This window comes from Periplaneta americana, chromosome 1 (genome assembly GCF_040183065.1).
Source record: "Periplaneta americana isolate PAMFEO1 chromosome 1, P.americana_PAMFEO1_priV1, whole genome shotgun sequence".
NCBI lineage: Eukaryota > Metazoa > Arthropoda > Insecta > Blattodea > Blattidae > Periplaneta > Periplaneta americana.
This window is the reverse complement of record NC_091117.1, coordinates 52507814-52526031: the sequence shown is the minus strand read 5'-3', so window position 1 is coordinate 52526031 and position 18218 is coordinate 52507814. Positions and strand designations below refer to the sequence as shown.

General features: G+C 36.9%; 1 protein-coding gene across 1 annotated transcript in view; it reads right to left on the bottom strand.

Moving 5' to 3' along the window:
* Positions 1-18218, bottom strand: part of LOC138695364 (protein gooseberry-like) — a 213486-nt gene that overhangs the window by 142686 nt on the left and 52582 nt on the right. The window contains exon 3 of the mRNA XM_069819785.1: positions 11475-11581. Within this exon, the coding sequence (XP_069675886.1) occupies positions 11475-11581 (107 nt within the window). The remainder of the gene's footprint in view (positions 1-11474; positions 11582-18218) is intronic.

Sequence of the window (18218 nt, the reverse complement as noted above, 5' to 3'; positions counted from 1 at the left end):
TGTCACTATTACTACTGTTACTACTACTATTATCACTATTACCACTGTCACTATTACTACTGTTACTTCTACTATTATACTATCACTGGTACCACTGTCACTTTACCACTGCCACTAATACTACTGTTACTACTATTACTACTGTTGCTACTACTATTATCACTATTAGGCTTACTACATTTTCTACTACTATTATCACTATTACCACTGTCACTATTACTACTGTTACTACGACTATTATCACTATTAGGCCTACTACATTTACTACTATTGTCACTAATACCACTGTCACTATTACTACTGTTACTACTATTGTTATCACTAATACCACTGTCACTATTACTATTGTTACTAGTATTATCACTATTAGGCCTACTACATTTACGAGTACTACTACTATTATCACTATTACCACTGTCACTATTACTACTGTTACTACTACTATCACTATTACCACTGTCACTATTACTACTGTTACTATTATCACTGTCACTATTACTACTGTTACTACTATTATCACTGTCACTATTACTACTGTTACTACTACTATCACTATTACCATTGTCACTATTACTACTACTACTATCACTATTACCACTGTCACTATTACTACTGTTACTGCTACTATCACTATTACCACTGTCACAATAACTACTGTTACTACTACTATCTCTATTACCACTGTCACTATTGCTACTGTTACTACTATCACTATTACCGCTGTCACTATTGCTACCACTACCATTACTATTATTGTACTACGCCTACTAGACTGTACTACTGCTACTACTATTACTACTACTACTACTACTACTACTACTACTTACTTACTGTTACTACTATAAGGTCCTTGATCAAAGACACGAATCCCACACACACTTTTGCTGGACTACAGAAGGAAGCCATGTTAAGGACTATCGCTTTTTCTAAACTACGTTTCCCTCGTTCGGGTTTAAACACGCAGACTTCGATTCCAAAGCTTATATGATAACTAGTAGATCACCGAAGACGAGTATGTGTGAATGGCAGGGAAGTATGAAGAATTAAGGTAAACTGCACCATAATCGCTTTCTTCTTTCCACGTGAATATTCGTATATCTGCAAGTTCGGTCCAGTAGGCTACTAGGCTGCTAACTTCAGAAAGTCGACCGACACATGTTCTGACATTTTTGTCACGCCTATACTTTCTAAACTACATGACATATTCGAATGAAGTAAACACCGATCGACAGACGACGGATAAAGTACAGTTGGGACGTTCGTTCTGTGCCGGTGAGAATCATATGGTAGTTAGCCAGTGAGCCTACACTCTCGCGCATGCGCAGAATATGGCAAGTGGCCAGTCTCGCAGAAAGCCTTGGCTGTGTAACATCGTCCTGCCACGTGCGTGATAATTGCTGTTTGCTAGTTTAGTTAGTTCATATTCATACTGTTTATTTATTATCGTGGCAAATTGCAGTTGTGTGTGTTTGTGTAGACTAAAATGCCTCCTATTCAGTCTAAACTTGGCGCAAAAACACTGCATAGCCAAACTCGGGAAGTTGTGAACAATATACATTCTTTCATGAAGAGTGAAGCAGCTTCTGGAGACTTTTTAATACCGCTGAAAAAGGTGCAAGAACGAGTGAGTGCAGCAACTAAAGTGCCCGAAAGAACAATAAGAAAGATAATTAAAGAAGGGAAACAGTGTGAGGAAGAAGGGACCTCTTTTGGAACGCCCGATAAAGTTCATCGTGTACCGAAACGCATCACAGATGTTGATGATTTTGATAAAAGAGTTATACGACAGACAATTTATAATTTTTATATAAATGACAAAACAGTGCCCACTGTCAGTAAACTGCTACCTGAACTAAAAGATGCCATAAACTTTAACGGGGGTAGTATAAGTTTAAAGATCATTTTACGTGATATGAGGTTTAAATTGAAGAAGACAAGAAATAATAAAGCGGTATTACAGGAAAGGCATGATATTCGAGAACAGCGCGTATCATATTTACGCGCAATAAAGAAATACAGAGAAGAAGGTAGGCCTCTAATATACGAGGATGAAACGTATATTCATAGCACGCATACAAGACCAAAAAATTGGAGTGATGACAAAACCTCAGGTTTACTGGCGCCTATTTCGAAAGGACCTAGGCTTATTATTGTTCATGCTGGGGGTCGAGCGGGTTTTGTACGTGGCGCATTTCTGATGTTTAAATCGAACAGGAAAACTGGAGACTGCCATCATGAAATGAATGCCAACAATTACCAGAAGTGGATAACGGAAAAGTTGATTCCGAATTTGCCCCCTAGATCTGTTTTTATAATAGATAACGCACCTTACCATAACGTGCAGTTGCATAAAGCTCCCTCAAGTAATTCAAAGAAAAGTGATATGCAGGACTGGCTTAGAAGAAACAATGTGCAGTTTCAGGAAAATATGCTGAAAGTGGAGCTTTACGGGCTCATTAAAACACATAAGCCACTTCATAAAACTTACGTGATTGACAATCTCTTAGCTATGAATGGACACTGTGTACTCAGATTGCCGCCGTATTCACCTGAGCTAAATCCATTGGAATTGATTTGGGCAGATATCAAGCAGTGGGTAGCCGGTCAAAACACAACTTTTAAATTAGAGCAAGTGATGAAATTGTGCCAACAACGGGTTGATGACATCAGTGTAGAAAAATGGGAAAAAGTATGTGAACATGTTGAAAAAATCGAAGATGAATATATTGAACAGGAAGGAATTATGGAAAATGTAATTGAAAGCTTCATAATTACGGGCGGAGACAGCAGTAGTGAAAGCGACGACGATGAAGATGATGATCATAACGAAAATCACGACGACAATGGTGGTGATATATCTGGTATCGAAAGTTTGTCTGATGATTAGATATATTGATTGCGTCTGTTTCTCTTCATTGCTATATAATTGAACCATGGATATCATGTTATGTTTATAATCAGTTTGTATTTATTATGATAACACGTGTGATGTGATAAGTGATACTGGACAACTGTGAGTGGAATGCGCCGTTCATCGCACATCCTGGAACCAACTGCGCATGATGATGTCACTACACGCTGCAGATCCCAGCCGAGGCGGTAAGTCACGTGTTTCTATAAACTCACTCTGTTGCTCAAGATAACCAAGCACACCGGCACAGAACGACCGTCCCAACTGTACCCAATGTAATGTTGAGTTGGAGCGGGTGTCGTCATCTACCGATAAGCGGAATAGGAGGGTTGAGGCATGAATTGGCGAGTCACGCGACTGCCGAGGCAGTGTAACTAGAGAACGTGAAGCGATAGAACATTCGCAGTGTATCAAATGATTCGTAACGGACCAGGCTACAATCTCAACTGAGCATTTATCAGCAGTCGACAAGTTACATTGAAAAATGTGCGCGTGAATTTGTGTGAAGAGAGAAATTCACAATGTCGAGGCATATGCAGACCAAATGGGAGCGGGCGTATAGGCAACGGGTAGCAAACGATAGAGCACGATGGTTACTAAAGCCACTGACATGTTTACTCTCAATTCAAACTTTCAGCATTCCATCCCTGAAACTGCACTTAAAAATTACAATGCAGGCCTAGACAGTATAAACTTGGACTCTTGCTTCAAATTATTGACTGGGTTTTTTCTCTTCCAGAGCTCCGCCTATCGGCAATCGTTCCTTAAGGAACATGTTGTAGAATCTTTTACACCTGTCGATGTCGCATGACACGAGCAAAATACTCGAAACTCAATTGTTTAATGGTGGTGATGATTTCTTGTGCGTTGTCTATTTTCGTATCGACCTCTTCAGGATATAATCGAGACATAACTCCGGTTCCGCACGTGATAAGCCCTGAGTGCAGACTTGAGTGTTGTGGATGCAGGCAGCATTCTTTCTCCCCTGCGGACACACGCGGTGTGTGGAATGCTCACAACTTGGCGCGTTATCAGTGATATCTGACGGCACTTTGTGACGTCACGCATGTCATCTGTCAGCGAAGCGCGGTGACAGCGTCGGAATTAGAAACATCACCAGATGTCAGCATTGTACACTCTGGTCACACAAATTATAGCATTTAACACACTCGACACCAAGTTATCTTAACGTGAGCGCACACATTGGGCATTCTCTAATTAGACTATTGTTTCATTTACTACTTAAACGTTCGACTCCACAAGTTGTTATGCGTCGGTGAAGAAGAATTAATGACTGACAACCAAAATGGGAGCAGTTGAAGAAATCCTGTTATTTAAAGTCATAGTTCTTTCTTAGAATATTAAACCGTCTGTTAAAGAGAATGAGCTACGGCTACGACCTACTTGTTTATTATTGTATAAAATTACACAATTTTACTTTCGCTACAACCAGTATCTTCATCATCATCATCATCATCATCATCATCATCATCATCATCATCATCATCGTCGTCGTCGTCGCTGTCATTTTTATATGTATCATCACTTTTTATTGTTATCGTAATCGTCATTGTCATTATTATTGTCATCGTCGGCATTATCCTTATCATCGTCATCATTATCATTATTACCATCACTAGACGTTTCATTGTCACATCTCTTACTGTGTTTTATCTGAATGATCCATTGCTAAGTGATTGATTTCAGAATGGTGTGACGTAACTAATTGTAGTTGCTAAACAACTGATGTCATATGTTGAAATTTTCGTAGAACCCGAGTCACACGGGGATAGTTTACAGGAGTCAAGTGCTTGAAGCCTCTAAACTTGATGCTATATTTGTGATCACACGGAGACATTAAACCTGAAACCATGCTTGAAAAAAAGCGCGCGCTGAATGTTGTATTCGTAGTGGAGTTTGAATTCTTGTATTCTGTTATAGTTAATAAAAATCAATAGTGAACTGGCATTTTTAGTTTGCTGAAACTGAAGATGCCACCAGCACATATTCAAGCATATGTGCAGCTAATTGGCGCCTTGTTATTGTATGAATTACAAAATATTCTTGAAAAAAAAAAGGAAAAGAGAACATGGGTTAAGAAATGGATTCGTAGAAGAATTATGCACGGTGCATCTAATACCTTGTTGAAAGAATTAGCTGAAGAAGGTCCTGGAGAATACAGGAATCATCTCAGAATGAGTCCTGTTTTAAGGGTTTTTTTACTTTTTTCGAACCACTTCTACGTTTATGTTTTCGAAATCTTGTTCCATGAGTTCACTGACTAGTTTCTGGAATAATAATTCCAGCTTGTTTTTATTGAGGTATTCTTTGTCACGTATGTTCCATACAAGTTCATACTTCTCATACACTTCCAAAAACTTTATGATATCGTTGGAATTCCACTTAGGGGCGCTCATTATTAATAATTATTCATTTACTTCGACAATAGGTCTAAAACTACAAACTTTCTACTTGCCAAGTTGCTACAAGTTCGCATTCACACGCGGGAAGTGGTGGGTCAAGTTGGTCACGTGACGGGAAAGTGAACACAGAAGTTGACGGATCGTCAACTCAAATTCTGCTCGACCGCCAAGTCACAACTTGACTGTCTCAACCATATCACACGGGGAAAGTTGAAGGAAAGTCGACTTGCTCCAAGCACTTGACTCCTGTAAACTATCTCCGTGTGAATTAGCCTTAACGTAAGGTTTGTTCCAGCAAGGAATTCAGAACGCGTTCCGAACTAATACCGAACTCCTTTCAACGCATGCGCCAGTTGTGTACGGTGTCAGAACTAGTTCGGGATTTTACGTTGTTGGAACGTTTCTTGAATTCTTCTTTCATGGCCTTCGGAGTTTCTTCTCATATTAAAATTATATTCATTTTCCGAACTTAATTCGTCATAAAATATATCGCTGCCTTCCAAATCACTCATGATTGACTAGTTTTCTTTTTACTTTAACCTGCCCAGTCTCGAAACATTTTAACCATAGACTAACTTCAAACTAAACCATCTGCGCATGCGTCAACAGTTCAGAATTTCCAGTTCTGCTCTTAATCGAGAACCATTTTCACTCGTTGCGAACTATCGGTTCGGAATCAGTTCTAGTCTTGTTGTAACACACATTGGGTTACTGCGCATGAGCAGGCAGTTCAGAATCGATTCCGAACGTTGCTGGAACAAACCTACTTTATTTATTTGACAATGGAATATAAAAGCTTCGCTTAAAAACGTACTGGGATTACTAATGAACGTCAGTTTACAATGGGTAGACTAAGAAGTGAAGGAATGACATGGACTCTATTTAACTTCCCCCTCAGAGCCGCCCACACGCTTGTATTGTGTAGTACAATTCACCTGGTGTACTGAATTGCCGGAAATAACATATAAATTTATACGGAGAATTGCTGTTCATAAAAGTGTATGAAACAATCGTCACTAAGGTTGTACTAACACCCTGTCATTAACAGATTCATTAAGATAACACCGATTCTCATGACGATAAGCACTTCCTCGTACACTAAGTTGTAGGTACAACATGCCCAGATAAATAAGAGCCTAAACTGCCAATAAATGCAGCCCACACGTCGCTAATTTTCTAGCCACTGGTTTCGTAACACCTGTTCTGGTGGGGAATTGCGCGGTGCAGCGGGAAATCAAGAATTCAAACGCCCCAGGCCGGTGTCCAAGTATTATTAAGGCATGTTATTACGAATTCAGAGACATGTGTTGCATAAGCGACTTCTTATTCCTTATTGTGTGGCATTTATCGTGGGGAGGTGACATGTTAATTCAGAAATATGTGAGAGAAGCGAAAGAATTAAGAGTCCTCATTGCGCGAATTGAATGAACATATCAATATTAGATGGTTAACAATAAACCGGTTAGAATTTTAGTGCTGCACAGAACTTGTTGACCTATTAAAAATTTGGGAATGACGCAAATATAACGTGTGTATAAGATATGTCGAAAAATTAATTATGACACTGTAAATTTTTGTTATTATAGGCCATTCGTTCTCTCATGAAACCTGCCTGCGCATGAGAAGCAGAAAGTGGACTGAGAAGTTTCCCTTCCTCGCTACAATTCCACTCGTACAGACCGATTATTTAGTCCTGACAGCTCGGCGACGCGGAAGAGGGGAAGTAACAGGAGTAATGGGGAGAGCTCTGGAGTAGAGATAAGAGGAAATGGTCAGTAAAGAAATGCAGTGCAGCTTAACTGTACTGGAAACACACCTCTCTACTGCACGCGTGACATCCGATCGCTCTGAATGCAAGCGACTAACTAACCCGAACACACCTTGGCGTAACCTAATGGACTCGCCTGACCCAGGCACACATTGTCGGCGACTGTCAGGACTAAATAATCGTACTGTTATCGCCACCATAGGTTCTTACTATAAGCTACAGCGCACGCTTGCGTTTGGTTTTACGAGATAAGAAATGACCTACAGCAGTTTTCGTATAAATCAACATTATCACATTCAAAGTAGTTCCCTAAGGAAAACACACGCCGCAGACTAGGACAAAGTGAAGAGAAAAGATAGGAAGCATTTGAAATGTGGATATGCAGAAGAATGGGGCGTGTGAAATGGACAAACTAAGAAGTAAAGTTGTGCTAGAAAGAGTGGTTGAAGAAAGAATAATACTGAAACTGATCTGGAAGAGAAATAAAAATTGGCTGGGTCACTGGTTGAGAAGAAACTGCCTACTGAAGGATGTACTGGAAAGAATGGTGAACGGGAAAAAAGTTCTGGACAGGAGAAGATATCAGATGATAGACAACATTAAAACATACGCCTATGAATCATTTGCGGAGACTAAGAGGAAGGCGGAAAAAGTGAAGATTGGAGAATGCTGGGCTTGCAATGAAAGACCTGCCCTTGGGAAGAGAACTAAGGATGACCAACATTAAGTTTCTTAGGCCTTCGAGGTTAAAATTAAAGGAGGCACTGAGAAAATAAGAAGATCGTTTCTTATATTTTCTAAATGGTTGCCATGACAATTGGACGGAGTTACGCAATAATAGACCAAGCGCCAAAAACCTGTTTCGAGATATTAGCCATTGAAATAAATATGTTTTTTTACAAAACATTTTATTCAAGAGATATTATAACATTCATACTATTACAAAAAAAAAAAAGCACAAATAATACCAAAAAGACTAACCGATTTTTAATAAGAGACCAGCAGTTGAATTAAAATTTCAAAGCAAAATAAATAAATTAATTTTTGCTTATACATAGCAGCAAAATTCCGATATCGCATTTTTTATTTTTTCCGAGTTAAATTAGCCTGCCATCAACAGATTTGTGTAAATAGGCCTATCTCATTTTTTTTCAAATTGTCGGTTGGTCTATTATTGCGAAACTCCGTCCAATTACGACTTGAAATTTGCGTACTAAACATGATTGTGCTTGTGAGTAGCCTACAGGTTTCAATCCTTGTGAAGCGTGGATACGAATTGGACATCCCTACTCATATTGCACGAAAAGAGAATTATCCATGAGTAAGTAAGTGACAGCGTGTAATTTCAAGGTTATGACGTCATTCTTATATACCTAGCAATACTGCCTGGGCACATGCTATAAGTCCGAGAAATCTAAAAATATCACTGATTTAAAAAGTAGTTTCTTCAGTTCTTTGTCACTAGAAAAGGCGCTGTGATCCTGCAAAAATCTATTTTGAGGGAACATATATAGGCCCACGATATTCACTTGGTAATGTCCGTAAACTATATGTCAACTATTAAAGATTTTTTTATTAATTTGTCCTACAGAATAATACTTGCTATTTGGGAAAAGGAAATTGTACCAGAAAAATGGAAGGAGTCCATAATTGTATACCTATTTTTAAAAAGGGGGACAAAACCAACTGTGGTAACTTTCGAGGAATATCACTTTTGTTGACGTCGTACAAAATTTTGTCCAATATTCTTTTGAGAAGATTAACTCCGTACGTAGATGAAATTATTGGGGATCATCAGTGCGGTTTTAGGCGTAATAGGTCGACTATTGATCAGATTTTTTGTATTCGACAGATAATGGAGAAAAAATGGGAGTATTAGGGTACAGTACATCAGTTATTCATAGATTTCAAAAAGGCATATGACTCGGTTAAGAGGGAAGTATTATATGATATTCTTATTGAATTTGGTATTCCCAAGAAACTAGTTCGATTAATTAAAATGTGTCTCAGTGAAACATACAGCAGAGTCCGTATAGGTCAGTTTCTATCTGATGTTTTTCCAATTCACTGCGGGCTAAAGCAGGGAGATGCACTATCACCTTTACTTTTTAACTTCGCTTTAGAATATGCCATTAGGAAAGTTCAGGATAACAGGCAGGGTTTGGAATTGAATGGGTTACATCAGCTTCTTGTCTATGCGGATGACGTGAATATGTTAGGAGAAAATCCACAAACGATTAGGGAAAACACGGAAATTTTACTTGAAACAAGTAAAGCAATCGGTTTGGAAGTAAATCCCGAAAAGAAAAAGTATATGATTATGTCTCATGACCAGAATATTGTACGAAATGGAAATATAAAAATTGGAGATTTATCCTTCGAAGAGGTGGAAAAATTCAAATATCTTGGAGCAACAATAACGAATATAAATGACACTCGGGACGAAATTAAATGCAGAATAAATATGGGAAATGCCTGTTATTATTCGGTTGAGAAGCTCTTATCATCCAGTCTGCTGTCCAAAAATCTGAAAGTTAGAATTTATAAAACAGTTATATTACCGGTTGTTCTGTATGGTTGTGAAACTTGGACTCTCACTCTGAGAGAGGAACATAGGTTAAGGGTGTTTGAGAATAAGGTGCTTAGGAAAATATTAGGGGCTAAGAGGGATGAAGTTACAGGAGAATGGAGAAAGTTACACAACGCAGAACTGCACGCATTGTATTCTTCACCTGACATAATTAGGAACATTAAATCCAGACGTTTGAGATGGACAGGGCATGTAGCACGTATGGGCGAATCCAGAAATGCATATAGAGTGTTAGTTGGGAGACCGGAGGGAAAAAGACCCTTGGGGAGGCCGAGACGTAGATGGGAGGATATATATTAAAATGGATTTGAAGGAGGTGGGATATGATGATAGAGACTGGATTAATCTTGCACATGATAGGGACCGATGGCGGGCTTATGTGAGGGCGGCAATGAACCTTCGGGTTCCTTAAAAGCCATTTGTAAGTAAGTAAGTACAGAATAATATCTGTAATATTGACAATTAATAATTAAGGAGAAAAATTCGCTCCGGCACCGGGGATCGAACCCGGGTCCTTGGTTCTACGTACCAAGCGCTCTGACCACTGAGCTACGCCGAATTCAATCCACAGCACCGGACCGAACTTCCCTCCCTCAATGTTTCCATTTGTGGCCTGACTTCAAGTTAGGCATATGTGTTGACGTTTTTATGTCCAAGTCAACTGCCATTACACAAGGGGCGCACTCAGCTGAGTGACTTATTTGTCTGGGATTTCGCAGTTAAGTGCACAGTAATCTGTACAGAAATATGCACTGCTAGCTATGAGAATATTAAAGATTTTATTAATTTGTCCTTTATCTGTAATATTGACAATTAATAATTGTCCGGTGCTGTGGATTGAATTCGGCGTAGCTCAGTGGTCAGAGCGCTTGGTACATAGAACCAAGGTCCCGGGTTCGATCCCCGGAGCCAGAGTGATATTTTCTCCTTAATTATTAATTATGTCAACTAGTTTATATCCACTGCTTGAATGTCCACGAAATGAGATTCAAATGTCCATTTTTTAATACAGTGATCGATAAGAAAATTTTATTATACGTGTAATATTAAGCTACACTGACGTTCAAAGATATCTGACCTACGATTTTTGTGATCGTGTAAGCGAATTTTCCAAGTCATAAGGGGTAAGTCAGAACCAAATATATAAAAAAATTGAGAATCTTTGAAATAGTTCCTCTAGCTCTCAATAGGTGGAACCATTATTGAGGCGGTTAAAAAGTATAAGGAAAAATGATTATATAGATCAACCAGGGTGCGAATTAAGATTTCTGATGGGGGGGGGGGATAAAATCCTAGCTAGAGGATAATATAGGCCACATAAAGTTATTATTATCCTCATTCGATACGGCTTCAACGCTTGGTCGCACTGAGATGTTTGTCTTGCATCTTGATCATAATAATAATTAGCCTATATCCGTGAACAGGCTTAAGATAAGATGGGTAATTCCTAAGTTATTGATTGTTGTCAGCTTACCGGTGATGATAATGCAGAAATATTATTTTCCTTGCTTACTTTGTACTTTATAAAGTACACATACCCGTATTAAAACAATTATATTTTATGAGGGGGATAGAAGTTATCCCTGGCAGGGATGTTAATATGAATTTATGAGAGGGTGATAACTTTCCAATGGGGGAGAGGGAAATCCCTCCCATTCCCCCCCCCCGTTAATTCGCACACTGAGATTAAGCATAAATTATCCTCATAATTGACAATATCAGCGGTTCCCAGCTAAACCCTGTGTTGTTTTGCAATGAGTATAGTGGAATTAAAATACTCACCGTCGCTCATCTTCTTTTCTTCATCGCCGTCTCGTCCTCTCAACAGCCGGGAGATGGCACTGACAGACGGCGCATTGCTGCGGTCGCAGAGTCCGTCTTTGATGAGCCTTCAACAATAGAAACATTCACATGACCCAACTAAAGTAGATTCGTGGTAGAAATACATAGGCTAAACTAATGCATGAAACACTTCGCACTTCCCTGCTCTGATCGACAGTTTGTAAATTGTTTCGCTACTTGCACAAGTATTATTAGTGTTTAGGTGTACAGGAGACACGGAGGTGGCATTAGAGGAGGTGATGGGGTCGGCACCACTCTCCGATCGTCTTTATCTCCGAGAAAGATCCGGACTGAATTTTGTAAAAGTTGAGTGGTCCCCGTCACCTTCCGAAAGTTGGTTGCGTGAAAAAAGTCCTCGCTTTCACTGGGATTGAAGCCTTAATATGTAACACTACAGGCCCAACTCTGTTTTCGAGAAATTATTAATGATATAAAAATAGAAAAACCTCAACCTGAGTTTGGCCTATTGCTGTAATATGCAAACGTTATAGTATTCGGGGAAAGATTAACAACGTTCTGTTTGCGAGCTCCAATTTCTGTCAGAGAGCAATAGGCCACTGTATTATAAAAATTTCAACATCTGAACTAAAAGTTACGACATTAAAACAAAGCTACTTGATCGTAGTAAGATATGTACACTCTTTGCACATTTCTGAATGGTTCTCAGTATGAGACAGAAGAACCAGCGAGCACAGTATGGGATATTCTGCAGACTTTGAGAAGAACATAGCATCTTCGTCTTCATTCGCTTTGCGCGCACATGATTATTCCCGAACTATTTCGAGGTGGGACTTATGCCCTGTTTCTGGTACACCTCAGTTAACTGTCAGTTACTTAACTTCTCTTATAAATTTAGCTGCAATGATAACTTTCATGAGTTTCCGGAAAGTTGAATGTAGATTTATCAGCGCTTGTAACTAACAGTTGAGGTAACTTAAAGTTCAGTATCTATTGTCGTCCATAAATGTCTCCACTAGTATTTTGTTAGTGATTTTTTAGTTATTTATAGTTACTTTTGTTTGCAGAAGTTTTCAGTAGGAATGTGACTGATAGGTACACATTGAGCTCTGTACTAGTAGGTGCAAGGCTTTTTAATTAAGGAACAGTGTGATAAACGATAGTGTACATGTAGGCCTACACTTCCAACTCAATCGTAATATGGTTAAAAAGCAATAATTGTTGGTATTTGGCGTGATTATCGAGGTAAATAATACTAATGGAGAGAGAGCTAGATGTAACTTCTGCTTCGAAACTGCAACCGTATTCAACTGTGGTGGCTATGATAGCCATATTGGTCAACATATTAAAATATTTTACATTCGCCCATATGAATGCTATCATGTATTCAAATGAACTTTTCAGAGCCCGAAATGCCATTGGCATTGGTAGAACACCCAAAAATAAAATATTCCTTGACTGACGACATAGAATCTGTAGTTGATGACGAAAATTAAGCTTGAGATGTTCGAAATTGTCTTTATAAACACACATTATTATCCTAATACAACGTATAAAGTAAGACATTTACCTAATTTGTGTAAATAAAACGTCAAATTTTTAAAACTATACAGATAATATAGTAAATTAATTTATTGTGGTCTATATTATTATTATTATTATTATTATTATTATTATTATTATTATTATTAGTTATAGTTTACGAAACAGTAATACAGTAGCGCCGCATATCAGCACTTGTTCCAATCACTAACAGCCAGGTAATTACAGGCCGAGGTATAGTTACCAGTAGACGCACAGATAACTGTAAAGTTAACGATAACTGTTGTTTCGGAAACTCATTTTAAACATATAAGCATATTAAATCATAGATAACTCTGTATGTATAGGTAACTGTCTTTCCAGAAACCGGGCATTAGTCTCTGAACAGCGACCAATTTCCGTGTCAAAAGGTGTACTGTACATATTAGAGATAAACAAATCTAACTGCCGCTCTCGCTCGCTGTGTTCGTTGCACTTGTCTTTCGAGTCTCGTCTCGTAACGTTTGTGCTCTTCCAGTCTTGCTCATCGTTCTCGAAATAGCATTTGGTCGACATGGAAATATTTCGTAACTTTGAATAACATACATAATTGAGATGAATGATATTGAAGATATTTAATTGGTACAAAAGGACGAAAGAAAGCAGTATCATAGTTATCAAAATATTCTTATTCTACTATCAGATATTACCTATGGTTATATAAATAAAAAGAACTCTCAAATAAATTTGCATTTCCAAGAAACATAAAAATACCGTTAAATAAAGCGTTTCTTTTTACTTGAGATTGTATACTTCGTTTCAAGCATACGAAAAAAAAGTGCCAAGTATATTAATAAGGACGTAATAATTAAGTAAAAATTGGGGAATGGATTACTACACTGAAAGGTAGAGATGTTGTTTCAAATGGGCTACTTGATTGTTTATACATATATAACAGTTGCCAAAACAGATAAAAGTTAAGTCTGTCATAAACAACTGTGATGATTCAAGGCTCTTGACGTTAGAGAATTGATCACTCCCGAAGTCCCGATGTTTTGAACGTTTGCTTACAAGCAGTCGACAGGCAATACTATCGTGCGGGTTTTCGGCTTTGCGGGCGCTGTTAGTCTTGCATTCTCGCTCGTTGTTCATCTCTAGTACATATGTTACATAATTAAACAAGTATCTCCATTTAATGTGTAAGCTATTATATGTATTTTCTATAAAAAGAAATTTGACATCGGTCTATTAGAAATGTGCTACATTATAAGAGATTACAGGGAATTTTCATCAAAGTCCATAGGTTAGAATAACACCAGAAGATCAGAAACTAGACTAATTTGACAAAACTAATAGTATGCCTGTTGGCACTTGGCAAAGATGTCTTGGCCACACGAAAATAGCACATAAATACTAGAATCCTGACTAAAGGAATTCAATTTTTAAATACTGTTAGACATGTAGATAGAAAAACAAATACGGATATTTTGTAAGGATTAAAAATGGAATCAGTAACATTTTACATCCATCAATATGGACTTAATTACAGTATATTAATTGTGCACGAACATTTCTAGCCCTTACCACTTCTGAATTAATACTGAAATATATTTAGGGAGACTTCAAAATGCCGACAGAATAACGTAAACAGAATAAATCTTATTGCAGGAATGATTATAAAAAAAAAAATAGATACCGCATCACCAGAAGGGTAACTTGAATGGAAAAAAGCCAAGTTTCCTTTTCAAAAAAAATTGTTACAATTATGCTATTTAAAAATATTTTGACTGAGCAGTTTTGCTTGTTGATAGAATATGAGTGTAGGCGTAATATTTAAAACAAAATCATATTTACTTACAGAGGTCATAAACACCTTGGCATGTCAACACTGTTTGTGATAATTCAATTTAACTGTAAATATTCAGCTGGAAGAGAGACAGATCTTAAATTAATAGCAATGTTGATGTTGCTTATCCTAGCAACTGTTAACAATGTTATTATAAAACGTTGTTGATAAGTTTCAGATTCCCTGGCGTTTAATTCAGACATAATCCAGCGCAATTTTTGAGCAACCTGACGAATCAAGTTTCTGGCCGCTTATCGGTAATGACAAGAGAAGGAAATTATATGCAAATCTGTATTGAAATAGCCTACCTTAACGAAACTTTCATGTTTAATTCACGAAGACGATTGACGCAGAGTCTTAGTGCATGTAGGCCTACTTAGGGTGCAAATTTTGAATGTTAGTGGATATTTCCATGTTAAGAGCACGGGTACGTATATTTCTTGAATTTAGGCCTACTTGTAAATTGCACTGCTGTGTAGGCCTATGTATTCTGAACTTTAAAAGCATATTGTAATTAGAGACTCAATGTGAGGTACGGCTACTTGTGATATTAATGCGGGAGGAAAAACTTTTGCTACATTTCGACATTTTTTTCTTCCGAACCTATAGGCTTTACGGAAATAAAAATGTCTATGCTTAATATACACTATCTCTAAGCACTACTGAATAATTTTAAGGTTTTGAAAATCTAATTGTTATTTTTTATTACGAAAATTTTTGAGTAGGCCTACTATGTTCAACCAGACAGCGTTTACCTGATAGGCCTTAAATCAAAAAGTACTTAAGGGGTTAGGTACAGCTTACAGCAGTAAAATTTTGGAAATATTCAACATTCTTTTTTTTCCTCCATTACTGTATCTTATACAATAATAAAAATCAGTATGTGTAAAACACTGTCCTTCTGTTATATGAAGAAAATATTTTTACGATTAAAAAAATTATTCACATTTTTTTTTTTTTTAATCTGTTCAATGTGCAGTAATGAAGCGTTTCCCACATAACTCAAAAACTATTTAACAGTCTGTGATGAATATTTCGTGTGTATTTATGCATGTCATATCTACACTATGATGCAAGATCACTTCTCTACCTTTGATAAATTGCCTGATAAAAAATAAATTCATTTTACAAAATGGTCAAATATCAGTACAGTATTTTCTTCTAACACAAAATTAAAAAAATATATATTATTTATTAAGGAATTTACTTAAAAGAGCATGATATTGTAAACATGAGGTTCAGCAATAAAATAAAAGAGAGAGAACATGAAAACGTTAACAAGTTTATGAGTTATGACGGAAAAGCTTCATCACTGCACAGTAAACTGCCACCATTTTGAATTTAAAATATATATATATATATATATATAGACAAATCGTAAAAATATTTTTTTTTTTCATATAGCAGAAGGACAGTGTTTTACACATACCAGTTTTCATTATTGTACAAGATATGGAGGAAAAAATGTTGAATATTTCCAAAAAATTTACTGCTGTAAGCTGTACCTAACCCCTTAAGCTATTTTAATGAAACTTTGCATGCGTGTATAGTTTCCCCATGTGAACAACATAATTTAAAATCTTTAATATAGAATGTACCGGTACCTATAGTTTATTTAAAAAAAATAATAATATTGATCGAATTCTTTAGGATCTATGAAAAATGTAGTATTAAATTTGAAAAAAAAAAAAAAAGAATTTTTTGAACTGACATGTTACATATTTTACTGTATGCTGTAGATATGTTTATTAAATTTGCTCTAAACAAGATTCACATCCAGATTCAGCACCATAATTCAAATATTTGAGTAATTTATCATGTAGGCCTAAGCTGTAGAAATATTCATATATATATATATATATATATATATATATATATATTTTAAAGAAACCATTAGGCTTTCAAAACATTACAATTGCTTAATGATATACAGATAGTGCATATTATACATACCAATTTTTATTTCCAAAGGATCTAAAGATTCTGAGGGGAAAAAATATAGAAATATAATAAAATTATAATAGCGAAAGGTGTATCTCTCCCGTTAAGTTATGTGCCCTTTTATTTGGTGTAAACTGATGTATCCGAATATGATACATACGCTTTATGTAGCTCATGGGCCGTACAGGATGACAGTGAAGGTCCATCTTTCGTTCCCTAAAATGCGAGCAATATCATATCGTCTGTCAAAGTGTTGTTGAAAACCTTCCAGGGTGAATAAGTGCCTGCAAAAATTTTTGACATGACTCCTAAGACTTTGATAACAAGTTGGGAGACAATGATATCCATTACAATAAAAAAAGAACTGGCAAGGATCCTGAGCGACGAAGTTGCAATTGTGGCGGGATTTCCTTTGCGAAAGTCAGAGCGTGATAACTCGTTCAGGCCTGAATTCGTTCCCCTTAACGTTTCCACACTGTGAGAGCTCTGGATATCTGACGCCGAGTTTATTTCCCTTGAACCAAATTTAAATGCTACCAAAATGAGAAAAGGTACGCTCCCACCTCAAAATAAAAGCGGCTTGTTTCTTGCAGATCCGAGACTGTCTTCACGCGACGTTATTATTATTATTATTATTATTATTATTATTATTATTATTATTATTATTATTAGACCTATTATTATTATTATCATTATTATTTTTGTTGTTGTTATTGTTATACTACTACTACTACTACTACTACTACTACCACTACTTACAAATGGTTTTTAAGCAACCCGGAGGTTCATTGCCACCCTCACATAAGCCCGCCATCGGTCTCTATCCTGAGCAAGAAAAATCCAGTCTCTACTATCACATCCCCCCTTCCTCAAATCCATTTTTATATTATCCTCCCATCTGCGCCTTGGCCTTCCCAAAGGTCTTTTCTCCTCAGGTCTTCCCACTAACAATTTATATGCATTTCTGGATTCATCCATACGTGCTACATGTCCTGGCCATCTCAAACATCTAGATTTAATGTTCCTAATAAATTTTAAGTGAAGAACACAATGCATGCAGTTCTGCGTTGTGTAACGTTCTCCATTCCCCTGTAACTTCTTCCTTCTTAGCACCAAATATTTTCCTAAGCACGTTATTCTCGAATACCTTTAGCCTCTGTTCCTCTCTCAACGTGAGAATCGAAGTTTCGCAACCATACAGAACAACCGATAAGATTAGAGTTTTGTAAATTATGACTTTCAGCTTTTTTGAGAGCAGACTGGATGATAAAAGCTTCACAACCGAATAATAATAACAGGCATTTCTCATATTTATTATGCGTTTAATTTCTTCTAGAAATCATTATTATTATTATTATTATTATTATTATTATTATTATTATTATTATTATTATTATTATTACATTACCTTCGTTCTC